We start from the raw sequence: 17,029 nt of genomic DNA on the forward strand, positions 1-17,029 counted from the left end.
GGCAAGCACTCTACCACTGAGCTAAATCCCCAACCCAAATTCTCTGCTTCTTACAGGAGAAATGGAATCAAATGTCTTAGGGAGCTAGAAGCCACCCAGATGTGAGGGTGTGTCTGTGGTATATTCAGGCTGAATGAGGCAAGGAAAAACAGGCAGCCAGAGTGTCAAAGTCATCAAACACCTCCTGCCTCATTCACCCCCGTAGGTAGCTCCACACATAGACACATCGGGGCCTTGAGGAATTTTGGGGATCACTTCTCTTCTATGCCAGGGCCCTATTTATTGATAAGAAAATCGAGGTCCAACATTACCATGCCTTATTTAGCTTGGCAGAATCTTTTTAAATATCGCCAAACAGGGAGAAAGTATGGATATTGTTTAAAGTTGTTAGCGAAGGAAAAAAAAAGAAAAGGCTGTGGGTTTGTTTTTTTTTTTTTTTTTTTTTTTTTTTTGTCTGCAAAGCCTAAGGGCTGGTAAGTTCTTCCTCTAGTCTACACTCAATTTTTTGGTCTGTTCATTTTCGCCCATCTGGTCAAACAATGCCTCCTTGTTTCTTTCCTGTCCCTGCCACTTCAGTCCTGAAGGCCTAGAGCTGGGCTGGTAAGAATCAAGGCTAACAGATCCTGCCTTTTCTCGCTCACTGCCTGTGGGCAGTGTTCCTAGCAGGGGCTTTGGGGATCCACAGCTCTAACCAGAGGCAGGATGTTAGGGCTTTTTTCTTTTCCCCCTTCCTTTTGGCAAAGCCAATAGTTTCTTATTTTTGCTGATGTATTTTTATTCCTCTTTGAACACAAAGCTGTGTGTTTTTTTTTTTTGGTTTTTTTTTTTTCCTCTTTTTTTCAAGAAGTCCCAGCCCGGAAGGGGTAATGTTCCCTGCAAAAATGACCAGCTGGGCCTTCAGGATCCCTGAGCCTGTCCTTGTTCCGCCCCTGGGATGTAGTTCCTGCACACACTGTCCCACACACTCCCCGTCAAGGGGCTTCATAAGTCTTCCTGCTATGGACCAGTTGTAGCTCGGGCCCTCGGGGTTAGCTTATCTCCTGCTTCTCTCGGATCCCTTAGGTCTTTGTCCTCCTAAGGGTTTCAAAGGTCAGGCTGGGTTTGAAGGTCAAGCACTTTCTTGGGCAGTCGCTCTGCCAATTGTACCTTCCTTGGAGTGGAGCTGGACCAGAGCCCACCTGTCCCAACAGGTCTGCCTGACCTCATTTGGCCAGGCAGCTGTGGAGCAAGGAGACGTGCACTGAAAGAAGTCTCTATCCTTGAATCCAAGCCTCAGTTTCCCTATATGCAAAATCGGTGCCCTTATGGTGCTGCCTTTTTCCAGCCTGAGCCTGTGGGGTACTTGGGGAGAGGTTGTACACCTGACAGCCTGTAGGGGAGCTGAGGGGTTTCCCCAGCAGCTGCCCAGCTCCCCACCTACCTTCTGGCTACCCCAGGCTTTTCCCCATCCCCTGCTTTCACCTTCCTGATGCCAGGTAGCTTCCTTGTCCCTCCCTACCCACCCAGCTTTCTGTCCTATTGGCCACACCCCCACACCCCACCCCCTAACTCCGAGAGCTATCATTGGCAAAGACTGGTCTATGATCAGACCTCTAGTGAAGGTGTCACACGCTGGGAATGATTAATACGGGGCTAGCCCAGGAAGGGACAAAGAGCAGCTGTTCTCTGTGGACTCCGCTCTGTCTCTGCTCCTTACGCTGTCCCCTCATTTTGTTTCTGTGGGAACCTGAAGATCTGGCTGGGGTGGAGGGTGGGTGGACTCGTGGTCTTAGCTGTTTCCGAACTGGCATGTCCCTGTTGCACCCCCTCCCCCACCCCTGCGCCCTAAATCTGAAGGTGAAGGCATGGCTTTAACCTGGGGTCTAAGGGCGGAACTCTGAGGACTGGTTTCTGCCAGATCACCTCTTCAAAGGCCACCCTGTTGGGGGAGGGAAGCAGCGAGGATGCTCTCGTACCCCGCCTCCTGGAAGCAAATTTGAGCACAGCTGTCTACAAGAAACCAGCCCAGGCCCCTCGGGCCTCTCCTTGGTGGAGAATACTCTTGTAGTCTGTCTTCCCCTGCCCCCATACCCTGTAGACCTCTCTCTCCCTCCTTCCTCTCTCCCTTTCTCTGCTCTCCTGCCTGGAGCTGAGGATGCGGTTGCCATGGGAACCTGAAGCACAGCAGCTAGCAGGAGAAGGGAAAGGCAGGGTTGTCTCACCCAGGGTTGGGGGCTGTGTGTGTGTGGGGAGGGGGGACTGGGCTGACCCATCAGGAGTAATGTAGTCCTTGTGGTGCCCTTCCTCTGCCTGGGACTGGGCGTAGCGGCTCGATGGAGTGTCTTAACCTACTTGAACTGATACAGGATTAAATTCCTTCCCCGTTCCTAGCACTCCTAGAGTCCACATCTAGGCTGTCCCCTCCCCCCATTAATATTCCTGTTGTACGGGGTTGAGAAGATAGTGGTGGCTACAGAGAGGTGAAGTACCCTGATTCCATCTCAAGCATCTGGTGCCTGGGATCTTCTGGTGGGGTACAGGGTGGGACAGGGACAGTGGAGGAGGAGTAAATGTGGAGGCTTCACAGCTGCCAGCTCTGTGTCTAGGAAACGATTGTCAAAGTGAAGGGCACACCTCTGTAGTAATCGCTCTGGAGGCAGGTGCTGTGTGCCCAGGAGCTGAGGGTGTGTGTGTGGGGGTGTGTGTGGGGGTGGGGGGTGGCAGGCTGATGCACGTGTCTGGCTATCCCCAGGCCAATGGAAGTGGCTCTCTGCCTTAAATCTATGGATGCAGTCAAATGAGAGCACTCTCCCCTGGGTCTGTGGATGGCTTCTGTGGATGGATGCTTTTTGAGTTCCTGTCGTCAGTTCTTCAGGCCGCCTTCACCTTGTCCAACATAATGGCCTGGCCCTGCACACGTGGCCAGAGCTGCCTAGATCCTGCATCTCTCGCTTCTGCTGTGTGTATCTCTCTTGGCAGATGCCCACTGCCCCCTGGTTTGCGTTCCACTTCCCTTCAGAGTGGGCCCAGTTTGTATGGAGGGTCCTTGCTGAAGCCCTATCTCCTAGGGTCTCCTAGGGTCTCAGGACCAGCCAGCTCTTCTAGAGATCTCTCTTCATTCTCTCTGTTCATTTCTTGCCTCTAGGAGCAGAGTCCACCTTAATCTTCCCTGCCCTGGATGGGAGCAGGAATTTTGGATGGGTTCCTGAGCTGTGTGTGGCTTGGCGGTGCGGGGCACCGGGCCAGACCTGGGGGGTGGGACCTTTGCTTGTCTTCATTCATGTCCATTTCTGCTGCCAGCTGCAGGCACCTGTGTTTGCTTTTCTCATCTAGCTCCCTCACTTTGCCGAGGGAGCCGTTTATCTGACTGACTGGGACGGCCGGAACTCACATTGGCATCACCTAGGCCAAAGACAGTGACATCGCCATGGCACGGAAGATGGTCACCTAGAAAGAGTCCATCACTGTGTCCCTTCTAGTCTAGCCTTCTACGGTGGAGTCCCCTCGACCCTAGGTGGCCCAGAGGGATAGAAAACGTTCACAGGGTGGCGCAGGTGGCTGGAGAACGCGCCAAGTTTGGCTGAAGTAGGCAAGCAGGTGGCAGCTCATGACTTCTGTTGGCAAGCTGGGGTGGGTCACAATTGGAAAAAGGACCATTGGGGCCATTTTTTTTTCCCCTACCTGGTGCTTGTGAGTCTGTGAGTTAGGGGGTCTGCACTGGTCACAGCTGTGATAGGTGCAGTCACACAGAACTAAACATGGCTGGCTCAGGCTTTTCAATACAACGTCGGCTTGGAGCAGCCACCCACCTGAGTTCCCTGAGGTGGATGAGGCCATGTGGACCCCAACTATTTCATATTCTAGCGCTACACACAGACCTGCCTGTCCTGGCTGGTTTACCGGAGGACCTTGGGGGGAGGGGGCGGGGCACAAGGGGTGAAGAGCTCTCTAGTCCTAGAGCAACTCAACGTTCGTTAACTCAAGTGTTTGTTGAACATCACCTGCTGTTCCGGAGGCATGGGTAATTCAGTGGACAAACCGTCAAAAGTCTCTCCGCTCGAGGAGAATCAGGAAGAGAGCGTCCATGTGATGAGAACAGGAACTCAGGGCTGAGGGATGGCTGTGCATGGTTTACCTCTCTGCACAATAAGGGTGACATCCTTCAAGTCCCTGCAGGCTAGATTCTGGGCCACCTCTGGGCCAGCTTTTTCTAGAGGTCAAAATTCTGATCTGTTTCTGTGTGTTTTGACCAGATTGACCTCTGTAGCGAGTCTGTTCTCCTGTCTGTCAAAGGGGGACAGTAACAACACTAAGGTAAGGATGACTGCCAATTTGAGAACTAAGTCACTTAAGGGTGACTGGCCACGAGCAGATCTTCCCCCTTACCTGTGGGTTGGACCATGTTGGACATGGTATGGTATTCCCTCTTTCTCTTGTTTTTCTTGGGTTCAGGTTTTCTTTGGTTTCCTGGCTGTCCCAGAACTCACTCTGTAGACCAGGCTGGCCTCCAACTCACTGATCCCGCCTGAGGGCTGGGGTTAAAGGCATGTGCCACCATCATCCTGCACACATATTTTCTCTTATCACAATGACAGGGAGCCTCCTGGGTATTTTTGTCCACATTTCCTTCAGTCTTGGGTCCTTCCTTTGTGTGTTTGATCTCTACTGCTAGAAGTCTCAGCTCTGACCCTGTACCCATCTCCTGCTGTCTGACTAGGCTGGCTCTCCTGGGTGGCCTATCTCTGGGATCCTCGATGGGGGACTCCAAGGCATAGATCATCTGAAACAAGTAATCTGAAATCCTCAGAAGCCTCCCTGTGGGCCAGGACAGTCTGCCAGGCAGCTGCTCAGACCTGCTCTGTCTTGCCTTCCCAGCTGGCCTAGGCTGTGCCAGCATTGGCAACCTGGCAGGGTCTGCTCAAGCTCAGAGTTCCTTGTCTTTGCCCTAAGTGACGCCTGATCCGCTCTCTGTCCCACAGACACTACCCCAAGCAGTCCTTCACCATGGTGGCCGACACTCCGGAGAACCTCCGCCTGAAGCAACAGAGCGAGCTGCAGAGTCAGGTGAGAGCTGTGCGCACTGGAACTGGTGGAAGGGGAGGGCGTTATGTAACCAGATTGGGCCAGGGCACTTGTGGTCTTTGTAAGGCCTGTGGTGCTGAAACCTAGGTTGGTCTGTCTCCCCACCCCCACCCGGGCTAGGTTACTTCACACTTTCTGAGGTGTGGACATCTGTTCAATTCTGCTAGGGTTCCTAGAGCCTGTCCCTTGCCTGCCACCCCCTTCACACCTAACAGTAGGTGTTACACAGCCTGTCCCCTGTAACTGTGTCTCAGGCCATTTGGATCTTATGGAGGGAGGGCAGTGAGGGGCCCCATCCTCCCATCCCTTTAGCTTGGCTTTCCTGAGTGGTATAATACAGAAGGGAGACATCATGCCCTGCCTCAGGACAGAAGACTGTCCTTCAGGGACCCTGAGCTGCACTGCGCTTAGGTGCCTGAAGCCCTGAGAGCCTACCTGGAACCAGCCAGGTCTGCCTCAGTGAGGATTAAAGGATTAACTGCGAGAATTCAGTGGGGGAATTTACTGAGTTGGCAAGGTGCCCAGGGTAGTGCCACCTGAGCCACAAGGGCTCCTCACAGACCCTTGTAGGACTGCGTCCGGTGGTTCTTTTGGTTCTTCTGGTTGTTCTGAGATGATAATGTCACATCACCCTTTTAAGATATTGCCTCGGGGGCTGGGAAGACAGCTCAGAATCCACATCTAATGTTTGTAACTCAGGCTCTGGGGAATCTGAAGCCTCTGGCCTCCAGGCATCTGCGCTCACGTGCGCTCATGTGCGCTCACATGCACATAACCTCATGGACACAGACACCTACATGTAATTAAACATAACACAGTCTTAATGGGGAAAGAGAAAAGCATTGAATTCCTCATCCTCTTGTCTCTACCTCCCAAGCACCAGAATTGCAGGTTACACCACCTCTGGCTTTGTGGTTTCCTGTCTACTACCTGAAGGGAACAGTTCCTTTCCTTAGGACGCACAGTAGTCCCCAATGCTGCTGAGAACGTGTGAAGTCTGGACGTGGTGTGGTCCCTTCTCCTTTCTCCTTGCTGCAACTCCAAGGGCAGGTTTGGGATCCATTCCCTCCCCATTCCCTGCTATGTCCTAAAGAGTTCAAGGTCATATTGAGCAAAGAGTCTGCCATTTCTGGGCTCTGATCTTTTCACTCCCACCCGAGTGTGTGCCCTGAGTGTGTGTAGCCCTCCGGTGTGTTCCACAGCACAGGCAGCTGCTTGTTCCTTAGCAGTTCCTGGGGAAGCTGCTCCACATGACTCCCAATGACGGACGGACGGAAAGGTCTAGCAGGCAGGGAGAGAGGTCAGAGAGCCAGATGCCTGGGCCAGGCAAGAAATTTCTTCCTCTTCCTCCTCCTCCTCCTTCCTCCTCTTCCTCCTCTTCTCCTCTTTCTCTTCCTCTTCCTCTTCCTCCTCCTCCTTCCTCCTCTTCTTCCTCTTCCTCTTCCTTGTCCTTCTTCCTCCTCTTCCTCCTCCTCTTCCTCCTTCTTCCTCCTCTTCCTCCTCCTTCCTTCTCTTCTTTTTTTCTTTCTACATCCTACTCTAAGGAGAAACCCAACTCCCTTGCCCTTAGGAGCCCAAGAGAGCTCCACCTCAGCTTTTTTTTTTTTTTTTTTTTTTTTGCTTCTGGAATCTGACCCCTGTGGGGCGGGGCTGATAGGGAAGGCAGGAGACCAGCTCTACTACCTGGGCCTACATACAGGAGCATCCGGTATTTGTCAGGGCAGTTCTGCTTTGCACACACAGATTTGGAGGTTCCTAGAGTAGCATTCTCTTAGCTTCTTACTCAGGGACAGGCCCCATGTGTGTCAGTCCTCACAACTGAATTGTCAAAAAGAGAAGAGCTGCTTTTGTGGGCCTACTTCTTTGGTGGTTGGCTTCTCTTTTTTTGTTTTTGTTGTTGTTTTTTTTTGGGGGGGGGCGTCTCACTGTATCCTTGGCTGTTCTGGAATTCCCTGTGTAGTTCAAGATGGAATTCTCCTGCCTCAGCCTCTTAGGTGCTAGAATTTTAGGTGTGAGCCTCCACTCTTAGACTAAGAAACAGCTGTTCTTACTATGTAGGTGGGGTTACTGAGGTTTGGAGAAGCCATGCCCCCCTCTTCCTGTCTGTCTGTCTACCCGGGACTCTGTCTAACTCCTAGTCTCTCAGCACCAATTGCCCGCCCTCAGGCAGGCAGCTTTTGAGCTTAGCTGACGGGAGTTTCGTGCACAGCTGGATCTGTTCTACAGAACTGACTGCCCATCGTACCAGCTTGAAGGAGGTTAACCCGGGCTGGCCTCAAACCCCTGCTAATCCTTCAAACTCAGCAGCCTCCTGTGGGTTGGGATTACTGGTTTTGCGCTGGGCGCCCAGACCACACAGCGGTGCCCTGGAGGCCTCCTCTGCTGGGCTGCTAAGTTAGGTGCTAGCTGGGTAGAGCTAATAAAGCCGACAAGCAGCTGCTTTGGGGACAGTGCCACACTGGAGGGTCTGTGTGACCCCAGTCAGCAGGGTGGGAGGTGAAGGAATTGACCTTCTATATTGGGGGCACAGATCTGTTCCTGGTCCTGGGGACCTGGTGGACCATGTGGAAAGGAAAACGCTGGGACCTTGTGTCTCCTCCTCTTCTACCAGCTGTGCGGTCTAAGCTGGCTGTTTGTTTGTTTGTTTGTTTGTTTGTTTGTTTTTCTTCCCCCCTCATAGTTTTCCCTCCTCTGTAGTGAAATAGAGACCCCATTTGCCTGGAAGTTGGGGGCTGGGTCTGTCGATAATGCCTTGGCAGGCTGGGCCTGGCTGGCTGGCCTGGTGATAGATCTGTGGCTGCTGTGGGGGCAGGGCGTTGTGTGGCTGGAAGCAAAGTGGGAACCTTCTTCCTGTTCCCTGCCCCGCCCCAGCAGGGTATCCTGGGCTCCTTCCAGGGCTGCCTGCTTCCTGGCCTGACTTCATGTGTGGCTTCTTTTTCCTTTGCAGAGCTGCCTGGGCCAGTTCTGCTTTGCTTTCCCACTGCTACATTGGTGCCTAGAGTGGCACTTTGGGTGTTTGGGATATCTGTAACCTCCCCTACCACAGAGCTGCCCAGAAGGAACACTCCGAGTGGTGCCATCAAAGCTGGCAGTTGTCCCCAGCTCCCCGCTTCTCACTGTGCTCCCACTAAATAGAGACAGCATCTTTGGGGTGGGGCTGGCATAGAGGATGTGTGTGACCGGGTCCAGGCCCTCTCCCAGGCGGATGCGCTGGGAGAGTGTCTCTCTGTTCTTCTGTTTCTTGTCACCTTTATAGAGTGTTTCAGGAAATGCCCTGTGTGTGTGTGTGTGTGTGTGTGTGTGTGTGTGTGTGTATGTGTATGTATTCGTGCACGCGCAATGCCTCTCCCTCACTCCTCTTGGGGCGGGGTTCTCACTCCCCATCTCGGCTCCTGTGACCTGCACACCAGCAGGACACCCTGAAGGGTGGCACTTACTGAGTGGAGTAGCATCTATGTGTAATCCCGAACAGAAAAGACTCTGGAGGGAGCTCCATTGGCCAAGTACTCAACACCTAGGTCAAAAAATGCCAGATGTTCATGCTCGTGATTCCCTCAGCGGGGAGGCTACGACCAGAGGATTCTGGGGGCTCTGTCCAGATTGGCGAGCTCCATGGCTTGGGCTGGAGAGATGGCTCAGCGGTTAAGAACACTGACTGCTCTTCCAGAGGTCCTGAGTTCAAATCCCAGCAATCATATGGTGGTTCACAACCATCTGTAATGGGATCAGATGCCCTCTTCTAGTGTGTCTGAAGAGAGCGACAGTGTACTTATATATAATAAATCTTTAAAAGAAAAAAAAAAGAAAGAAAAAGTTTGTCTTAAAGGAGATAGGCATAGTGCTCCTGAAGAAGACATCTGGGCTTGCATGCCCTTTTGCGTGCACACACATAGACATGAGCATAAACAGTGAACATGCATCCGTGTACACATATCTTAAAAATGCCCTAATAGTTTGAACCATGTTTGGCGATGTGTATACTCAGGAGTCCAAGGCCAGCCTGGGTTGCCTGGTGAGTTTAAGAGAAGCATAAGCATAGGCTGTATATATGGAGACCTGTCTCGAGTTTTTAATTTTCAAGACAGGGTTTCTCAGTGTAGCCCTGATTGTCTTGGAACTTACTTTGTAGACCAGGTTGGCTTCGAACTCAGAGATGTGCCTGCCTCTGCCTCCCAAGCCCTGGGACTAAAGATGTGTCCCACCACCACACTGGCAGCCTTGTCTTATTGTCAGAACCAGCAGCCTAAAGCGGAATCTCAGATTACCACCATGACTGTGTCTTGGGTGTGTCATTAGCACCCTGCCACAGGGCCTCCGTGTAGAAAATGGCGATCATCTCTCCGGTTTGCCTGTGGGGCCATTCGTATGTATTAGGTGTTTGCCACGCTTGGCATGGTGTCAGAGCTTAACACATTTCCTTTTCCTGTTCTCTGTGAAGGGAGAGGAAGTGGATGGGATGACTCTGACCTCCACTCACAGCTCTGATCTTTCATTAGCTCTTCTCATCCGGGGGCCTGATGTAAAAGCCTGTTGCTTTTTCAGAGGGGAATGGGCTACACAGTCCGGGTCCAATATACTAGAAATGGTTGGCAGCGTGTTTCTGTTTCTTTGTTTTGTTTTGACAGCTTCATTACATATCTCTGACTGGCCTGGGACTTGCTATACAGCCCAAGAATGTCTAGAACTCAGAGATCCACCTACCTCTGCCTGGATTAGAGGCATGCCCATCCCCCTCCTCCCCACCCCTACCCCCTTTTGAGAGAGACATAAGTGCTTTGCTCTGTAGCACAGGCTGGCCTAGAACTTTCAATCCTGCCTGAGTCTCGGTAGTCTTACTGTGTGCTGCCGAGCTCCTGGCTTCCTCTGCTGGATCCCAAGAGAGGATGTATCTGCGTTCAGTTCATTCTTTATCTGGCCAACGCTGGTGTGGAGCTGCTCTCGGCTGGGATAATGAGAGAGGGTAATCGGACTTACCCAGGGAAGGTAGATCTTCATAGATACTGGCGGCTGGGCATCAGGCCCAATGCTGCTGTGGGAATTTCCAGAGAGGGAGGACCTGGCAACACCAAGCAGGGGCAGAGGCATCTGACCAAAGTTCAGGCAGTGTTGTGGCCAAACTGACAAGAGAGTTGAGTGACCCGTCAGCCCCACCCCCACCCCAGCTACCATCACAGCTGGTGAACCATCCAAACACCAGCACTCTTGAGTGGGTGAAGGGAGAGTCTGAGACTACCCTTTTAGCAAAATAAGATGAAACCCTCAAAGAGTTTTCCCCACCACTATTCTCCCTTTAAGTCCAAACACTGCTTAGATACAGGGTCACAGACTCCAGAGCGAATGGACTTTTAGAGACTAGCTAGGGCTAGCCTGTTCTCCTTCCCTACACACCAATCTCAAGAGGAGCACTGGCCTGCCTTGGGACCTGTTGCCATACTGTGTGGCACCCAGGCCTTCCTGCCCCCTCACGCCACCCTCTCTGCCTCCTGTGCTAGTGTGAAATGGATTATCCTTTGCCAGTGAGGAGGAAAGGCGGTCCCTAAGCCTGGGAACCAGTTGATGTCATTGCAGTGTTGCCATGGCAATTGTTCCATGGATTAGGGGCCTGACCCTTGCAAAGCCAGGAAACTGGAGTGGGGCTTGGCATTGGTTCAGCACAGTCGCCCTCATGTGGTGTCCAGCACTGGCCTCAGCTCAGCTGACACCATTGCTTTCCCATCTGACAGATGTGAGGAACCTGAGGCTTCAGAGGTTAAGCCACTGGCCCAAGATAACACAGCAGGTTGGAGATATAGGACTCTGTCGCCATGCTCAGTGTGTGTGTGTGTGTGTGAGACAGATTGTTCTCTACCTCCCTAGCATTGGGATTATAGTTTATAGGTGTGTATTACCATCCTGGCTTTTCTCGTGGGCCTGTTTTTTGTTTTTGTTTTTGTTTTCTTTTTTTCGGAGCTGGGGACCGAACCCAGGGCCTTGTGCTTGATAGGCAAGCGCTCTACCACTGAGCTAAGCCCCCAACCCCTTTTTGTTTTTTGTTTTTTGTTTTTTTTTTTCTTTTCTTTTTTTTGGAGCTGGGGACCGAACCAGGGCCTTGCTCTTGATAGGCAAGCGCTCTACCACTGAGCTAAATCCCCAGCCCCTTGTTTTTTTTTTTGTTTTTTTTTTTTTAAATATTTTATTTATTTATTATATATGAGTACACTGTAGCTGTCTTCAGATACACCAGAAGAGGGCATCAAATCTCATTACAGATGGTTGTGAGCCACCATGTGGTTGCTGGGACTTGAACTCAGGACCTCAGGAAGAGCAGTCGGTGCTCTTAACCACTGAGCCATCTCTCCAGCCCCCCTTGTTTGTTTTTTAAGACAAGGTTTTTCTTTTGTATAGACCAGGCTGGCCTCGAACTCACCAAGATCCCGCAAACACTGGGATTAAAGGTGTTCATCACTACTACCTGGTATTTTTTCATGTTTTCACTACTATCTGTGATTGCTCTAGGAAGCTAAAGCTAGATGGGACCCTTTTGGGTTCCTGCAGCCTCCATTCTTTGGAGATGTCTTCACAGAAGCTTTTCAATAATTTATTTTTGTTTTATGTGCATTGGTGTTTTGTCTGCATGTATGTCTGGATGAGGGTGTCAGATCTTGGAGTCACAGACAGTTGTAAGCTGTCATGTGGGTGCTGGGAATTGAACCCTGGTCTTCTGGAAGAGCAGCCAGTTCTCTTAACCACTGAGCCATCCCTCCAGCCCCACATGTCTTTTTTTTTTTTTTTCCAGAGCTGGGGACCGAACCCAGGGCCTTGCTCTTGCTAGGCAAGCGCTCTGCCACTGAGCTAAATCCCTACCCCCGCAGATGTCTTTTCTTCTGAAGGTTTTTTTTTAGTAGTTATGTGCTGTTTCTGGCCTCCTAGGAGGGTAGATCATAGACTACCCTCTGGGCGCTTCCAAGGGCAGTAAAGCTCATGTCAGTCTGGGTCCACATCCCAGTCCCAAGTGCATTTAAAACCCCTGGATCTTTTTGCAACATCCCCCCCCCCCCCCCCCGTCCTTTTTATCTGCATCAAAGGAAGAAAGATCCACCCACATTGTGAGCCTGACCCTGGAGGGCCTCACAGGAGGGCTCAGGGGCTGTGAGCTCAGCGCAGTAGCTCAGTTCCATGACCGATGACCAAGGCTTGGGAGCTGCCTCGGCTCTGCATTCTGGAAACTCCCAACATCCTGGCCCCTGTGTCCTGGGCTGACCTAATCCAGCCAGCTGGTGAGGCCTGAAACAGACGGTTACTGAGGTGGACAGTGAGATGGCAGAGCCGAGAAACGGCTCCCAGCCGCTGTTCTCCAGAATCCCCAGGGAAGGATGAGCTGCTCCTTACACTTTCCTTCCGTTCCTGTTGGGGAAGTCCCTTCTGTAGTGTGTCCTGGGTGCCTCTAGTTTTTCATAGAGTTCTCCAGAGAGCGGGGCAGCAGGGCGTGGCGGGGCTCTCCTCAGAGCTCAGACCTCTGTTCTGAGGTTCCTCTGTGCAGAACTCCCTCCCTCTCCTGTAGTTGCTCTCTGGGGCCAGCTTGGCAGCCCCTGGGAAGCTATTCTGGCTTGTCAAAGGCTCACTGATGCGCTCACCGCTCTCGTAAGCAGTGGCTTTGTCCTTTGGTTGCTTTAAAATTCCCCCATGCTCTTGGTGGCTCCGGCCATGTCCTGCCTGGGATGCAGGCTGCTGACACTCGGAATTGGCGAGGGCGGTTTTATAGTTATAGGCAGGCGGAATATAGGGTTAGGAGCCAGGGATCCTGCTGCCTCCAGACATTTGCTGCTAAGCCATGCCACCTCAGGCATGACCTTTTTAATTAGAACGGCTTTTTGCCCACCCACCCCCCTTCTGGTTTTTCAAGACAGGGTTTCTCTCTGTAGTTGTCTCTGGCTATTTTGGAGCTCTGGCCTCGAACTCAGAGATCTGTCTGCCTATGCCTCTCGACCACTGGTATTGAAGGCGTCCACCACCACCTACCAAAAAAGAAAAAGTTTTTTTTTTATATGCACTGGTGTTTTTTGCCTGTATGCTATGCACCATGTGTATGTCCTGCACTGGCCAAGACTCTTTTTTTTTTTTTTTTTTTTTTTTTAGATTTATTTATTTATTATATATAAGTACACTGCAGCTGTGTTCAGACACACCAGAAGAGGGCGCTGGATCCCACTACAGATGGTTGTGAGCCACCATGTGGTTGCTGGGATTTGAACTCAGGACCTCTGGTAGAACAGTCAGTGCTCCCAACCACTGAGCCGTCTCTCCAGCCCTGGCCAAGACTCTTAAGAGGGCCTTGAACCCCTAGCGTTAGGGATACAGATGAGTTGCCTTGTGGTGCTAGAAATTGGGCCTGGGTTACCTGTGACAGAGAGGTGTGGGCAGTGTAGTGTCTGTTTGGAATGAACCTTTTATTCACATGCCACACTTTAGGAAAAGGGAGTAACTCACAGCAAATGAGTCTTTTCCCCCCACCCCCCCCACTCCCACCACACCCCCACCCCCGGGAGCTGGGGACCGAACCCAGGGCCTTGCGCTTGCTAGGCAAGCGCTCTACCACTTAGCTAAATCCCCAAACCCCCAGCAAACGAGTCTTAACAATCTAGCTCCCCAAGTTAATGCAACAGAGACCTAGAGACAGTTCGCTCAGACAGTGGGGAGAGTTGGCACAAGCAGGCTGCGAGACCTGTGCAAGCCCAGTGCACAGCAGGACCTCACATCCATGTTCACTGCGTGCTCCGCCACGCCCAGCTAATAATGCTCTCTTCTGGTGTCTTCTGATGTCAGAATTTCGAGCAGAAGTGTCTCCATCTTTTTTCTTTATTTTGTGTTCTAAGTATTTATTTCAGGTCCTCTGGAAAAGCGGCTCGTACTCGTAACCCCTGAGCCACCTCTCCCTTCATAAGATATTGCCTCTCTGTGGGCATTCAATGTGTGGCCTCCCTTCAGAGCCCTTTAGATATGTCTTAATGGGGTCATTATTGCTCTGACACTTTCTGGCTTAGGCTTCTGCATTGTGTTGGGGGTTTCTGGCCAGGGCATCAGGTTCCGAAAGTCCTTCTTCACATTCAGCCTGATCTCTCCTTTTCCTCTTGGCCTCCAGGTGCGTTACAAGGAGGAGTTTGAGAAGAACAAGGGCAAAGGCTTCAGTGTGGTGGCAGACACGCCTGAACTGCAGAGAATCAAGAAGACCCAGGACCAGATCAGCAATGTGAGCTCCTGCCCCAGATGCCCAAGCTACCCTCTTCCCTCCTTTCTCATCCGTTCCCTGACAACCTCAGGAAAGGCCTGTGTGGTGGTGACCAGATCAGGGGGAAGAGAGAGGTTGAGGTACCCAAGGACCTTTTCTTTGTTGTCCCTCTTTTGTAGGCAGTCTGCCCAAAAGGCATTTCCTCCTTAAAGAGACTTCCCTTTTAGACAGACAGACAGACAGACAGACAGACAGACAGACAGACAGACAGAGTCTAAGTCATCTCCCATTCTCTGGAGCAGGCCCTATTCCCTAGGCATGGTGGTGGGGAGGTCACAGAACGGATTAGATGCTTGTTTTTGGCACCAGGGTCAAAGCTGGGGTTGGGGGTTGAGCCTTCCATCTGCCTCAGGGTGCTAACACAACAGTCATTTCCGCCCTCCCTCGCAGCCTCCTACCTCAGTTTGCTCTTCCTTCCTGTGTGAAAACCCAGTTGGCTTTGCCCACAGGCCCTACACCCACTCCAGGCCCTTTCAGGCCCAGCCAGGGACTGGTCATTGGTGTGTCTGGCAGTTAGACAAGAGCGTGGAGAGCCGGTGGGGGACTAACAGCCTCTATATGGTTCTGCAGAACAGCTGAGGCTAGAGAACAGCCTTCGGTTCCTCCTTTACATAACCACAGACCAGCAGCTTGGGTGGCTCTGGGCTTGCAGGGGCCTGATTTATGGTATGTGGGAGTATCGTGCTGCTGGAAGTGGCCTCACAGAACATGAGCACAAGCCTGAACGCTGAGTTCTAGAACATGCCCAGTCAGCTGCAACAGACTCCTGTAAATGAAGACCGAGGCAGGCCGATATCCTCATGTCTGTAACAGGAAAAGGTCTACCGATTTGTCTGTGTCACCCTGGGCTGAGGGACTAGGGATGGGGAAGACGGGATCCAGATCCAGGTGGCACACCTTGCACACACCCTCTAGGATCCTTTCCGCTGTTCAACTACTCTCACAGCTCACTGGGCTGTGCCCCTGGTGAGCTGGAGTGGAGGCTCAAGTGGCTTCCATAAACACCGGGCATCAACAGAAGTGCCCTCTCACAGGTGATTGCTTTCTTATTCTGTCCTGTCTTGAAACGTTTCCTTTGTCGAGTGACACACGCCTGTAACCAACATTTGGGAGGCTGAGGCAGGAGAATCGTGGATTCAAAGCCACTCGAGGTTGAGGCAAGATCAAGAGGTTGAAGCCATCCTGGGCTTTATAATAAAACATGCACACTCACACACTCTTACACACACGAGTGCACACAAAACAAAACTTCTTAAAGGAACTGAGGGTGTAGTGTAGTGACAGTGTGCTCGGGGGGCCCAGAGTCCCCTCCTTCGCACCAGGAAGAGGAAGCATGAATAACTGCTTTTGGGGGGTGGGGTGCTTGGAGAGTTCATTCAGTGTTTTCTATTCTCGTTTCATGAGAAATGAGTTTTGCAACCTAGTTGTTGAGGTGAAGTTTAAAATAAACAGTCTGATGAAACGGACTTCTCCTCAGAGAACCCTTCTTGGCCCCCAGGAAAGCCTATTATAGTTGCCCTCTTCCAGTCCGGGACTCTCACCCTGGAGTTTCCTTTCTGGCCCAGACCACACAAAGGGTAAGAGGGTGTGTCCTGAGCACCCTGTATTGAAAGAGGGGAAGTGGCGTGGCCTTGGGTGATTGGGAAACTGGAATGGCCCACGAAGCTGGGGTCATGTGGCTTTGTGTCTTGAGATGCCACATTCATTCATTGATTTACCAGGTGTGGAGGAGACAAGTAAGCCCTAGTCATCCCTGCCTCACTTTCTTGGAAGGCTTCCGGAGTGTTCTGACTGACACCCAGTCTCTTTCACTTAACCTTCCTGCACTCTGTTATTGGACATTGGACGCATTAAATGCCTGAGGAGCTCTGGTAACAAAAACCGACTGTAGCCGAGGTTTCTACAGTGCAGATAGCATCTTATCAGCCACTTGAGGGAGGCAATTAGCTGATTGGCCCGGTTCTCTCTGGGCTGGGGGAGGTGCCTGGGATCTGATTTGGAGGCTGAGCGGGGAAGGGTGGATGATGACCCGAGCCTGTCTACCAGAGCCTCCGCACAGGCAGCTGGGCTGTCAGTGGAAGAGTTGCCTGGCATGCACACAGACCCGTGAGTTCAGTTTCCCACACACACAAAGGGTCACCTGTCACCGGGCACTGGGAGAAGACTCAGGTCTCTGTTTCCCCGGCATACAGATTGGTACCCCTGGTCTGGGGCCTAAGAGTCAGCATCGTCAATACACCTCCCGGCTTTCTGTGGTACCCGGTGAAACTTACTGCTTAAATTCAGAAGGTCTCACCAGCCCCTAAGTCTGAGGACATGGGGCATGGCTGTGTCCCAGAACCCCGAGGGAACTTTAAACCACAGGCAGAACTGTGTGGCTAAATTGGGCCAACCTCCAGCGTAACTCTCTGAGGAAGGTGCTGTTCAGAGAGAGCCACATTGTATTTTGGTTCCAAAATAGCGCCCCGTGTGTGGCTCATCCCTTCCCAGTTTAGCACCTAATGACCAGTGGTCAATTCTGAAGGTCAGACTTGTCTTACAGAGATGGAGACTGGCTTCCCTGGAGACATCACGTCAGACAAAGGACTTTCACCAGCCAGAGCAGTTGAAAATCAATGCCCATTTCCCTGGAGTGGTGTTGTTTGCTTGGGGATGTGAAGGCTACCTCAGTCCTATGTAAGGCAAGCGAGTGAAAGAGACACG

The 17,029-nt window shown here is 51.8% G+C and overlaps 1 protein-coding gene across 2 annotated transcripts in view; it reads left to right on the forward strand.

Moving 5' to 3' along the window:
* The window catches only part of Lasp1 (LIM and SH3 protein 1), a 40,479-nt gene that overhangs the window by 11,437 nt on the left and 12,013 nt on the right, over positions 1–17,029 (forward strand). For both annotated transcript variants that reach the window (NM_032613.3, XM_087571075.1), the window contains 2 exon segments: positions 4,959–5,043; positions 14,180–14,287. In NM_032613.3, the coding sequence (NP_116002.1) occupies positions 4,959–5,043; positions 14,180–14,287 (193 nt within the window).

The sequence above is a fragment of the Rattus norvegicus genome, chromosome 10 (genome assembly GCF_021556685.1).
Source record: "Rattus norvegicus strain SHRSP/BbbUtx chromosome 10, alternate assembly SHRSP_T2T, whole genome shotgun sequence".
Classification (NCBI taxonomy): domain Eukaryota; kingdom Metazoa; phylum Chordata; class Mammalia; order Rodentia; family Muridae; genus Rattus; species Rattus norvegicus.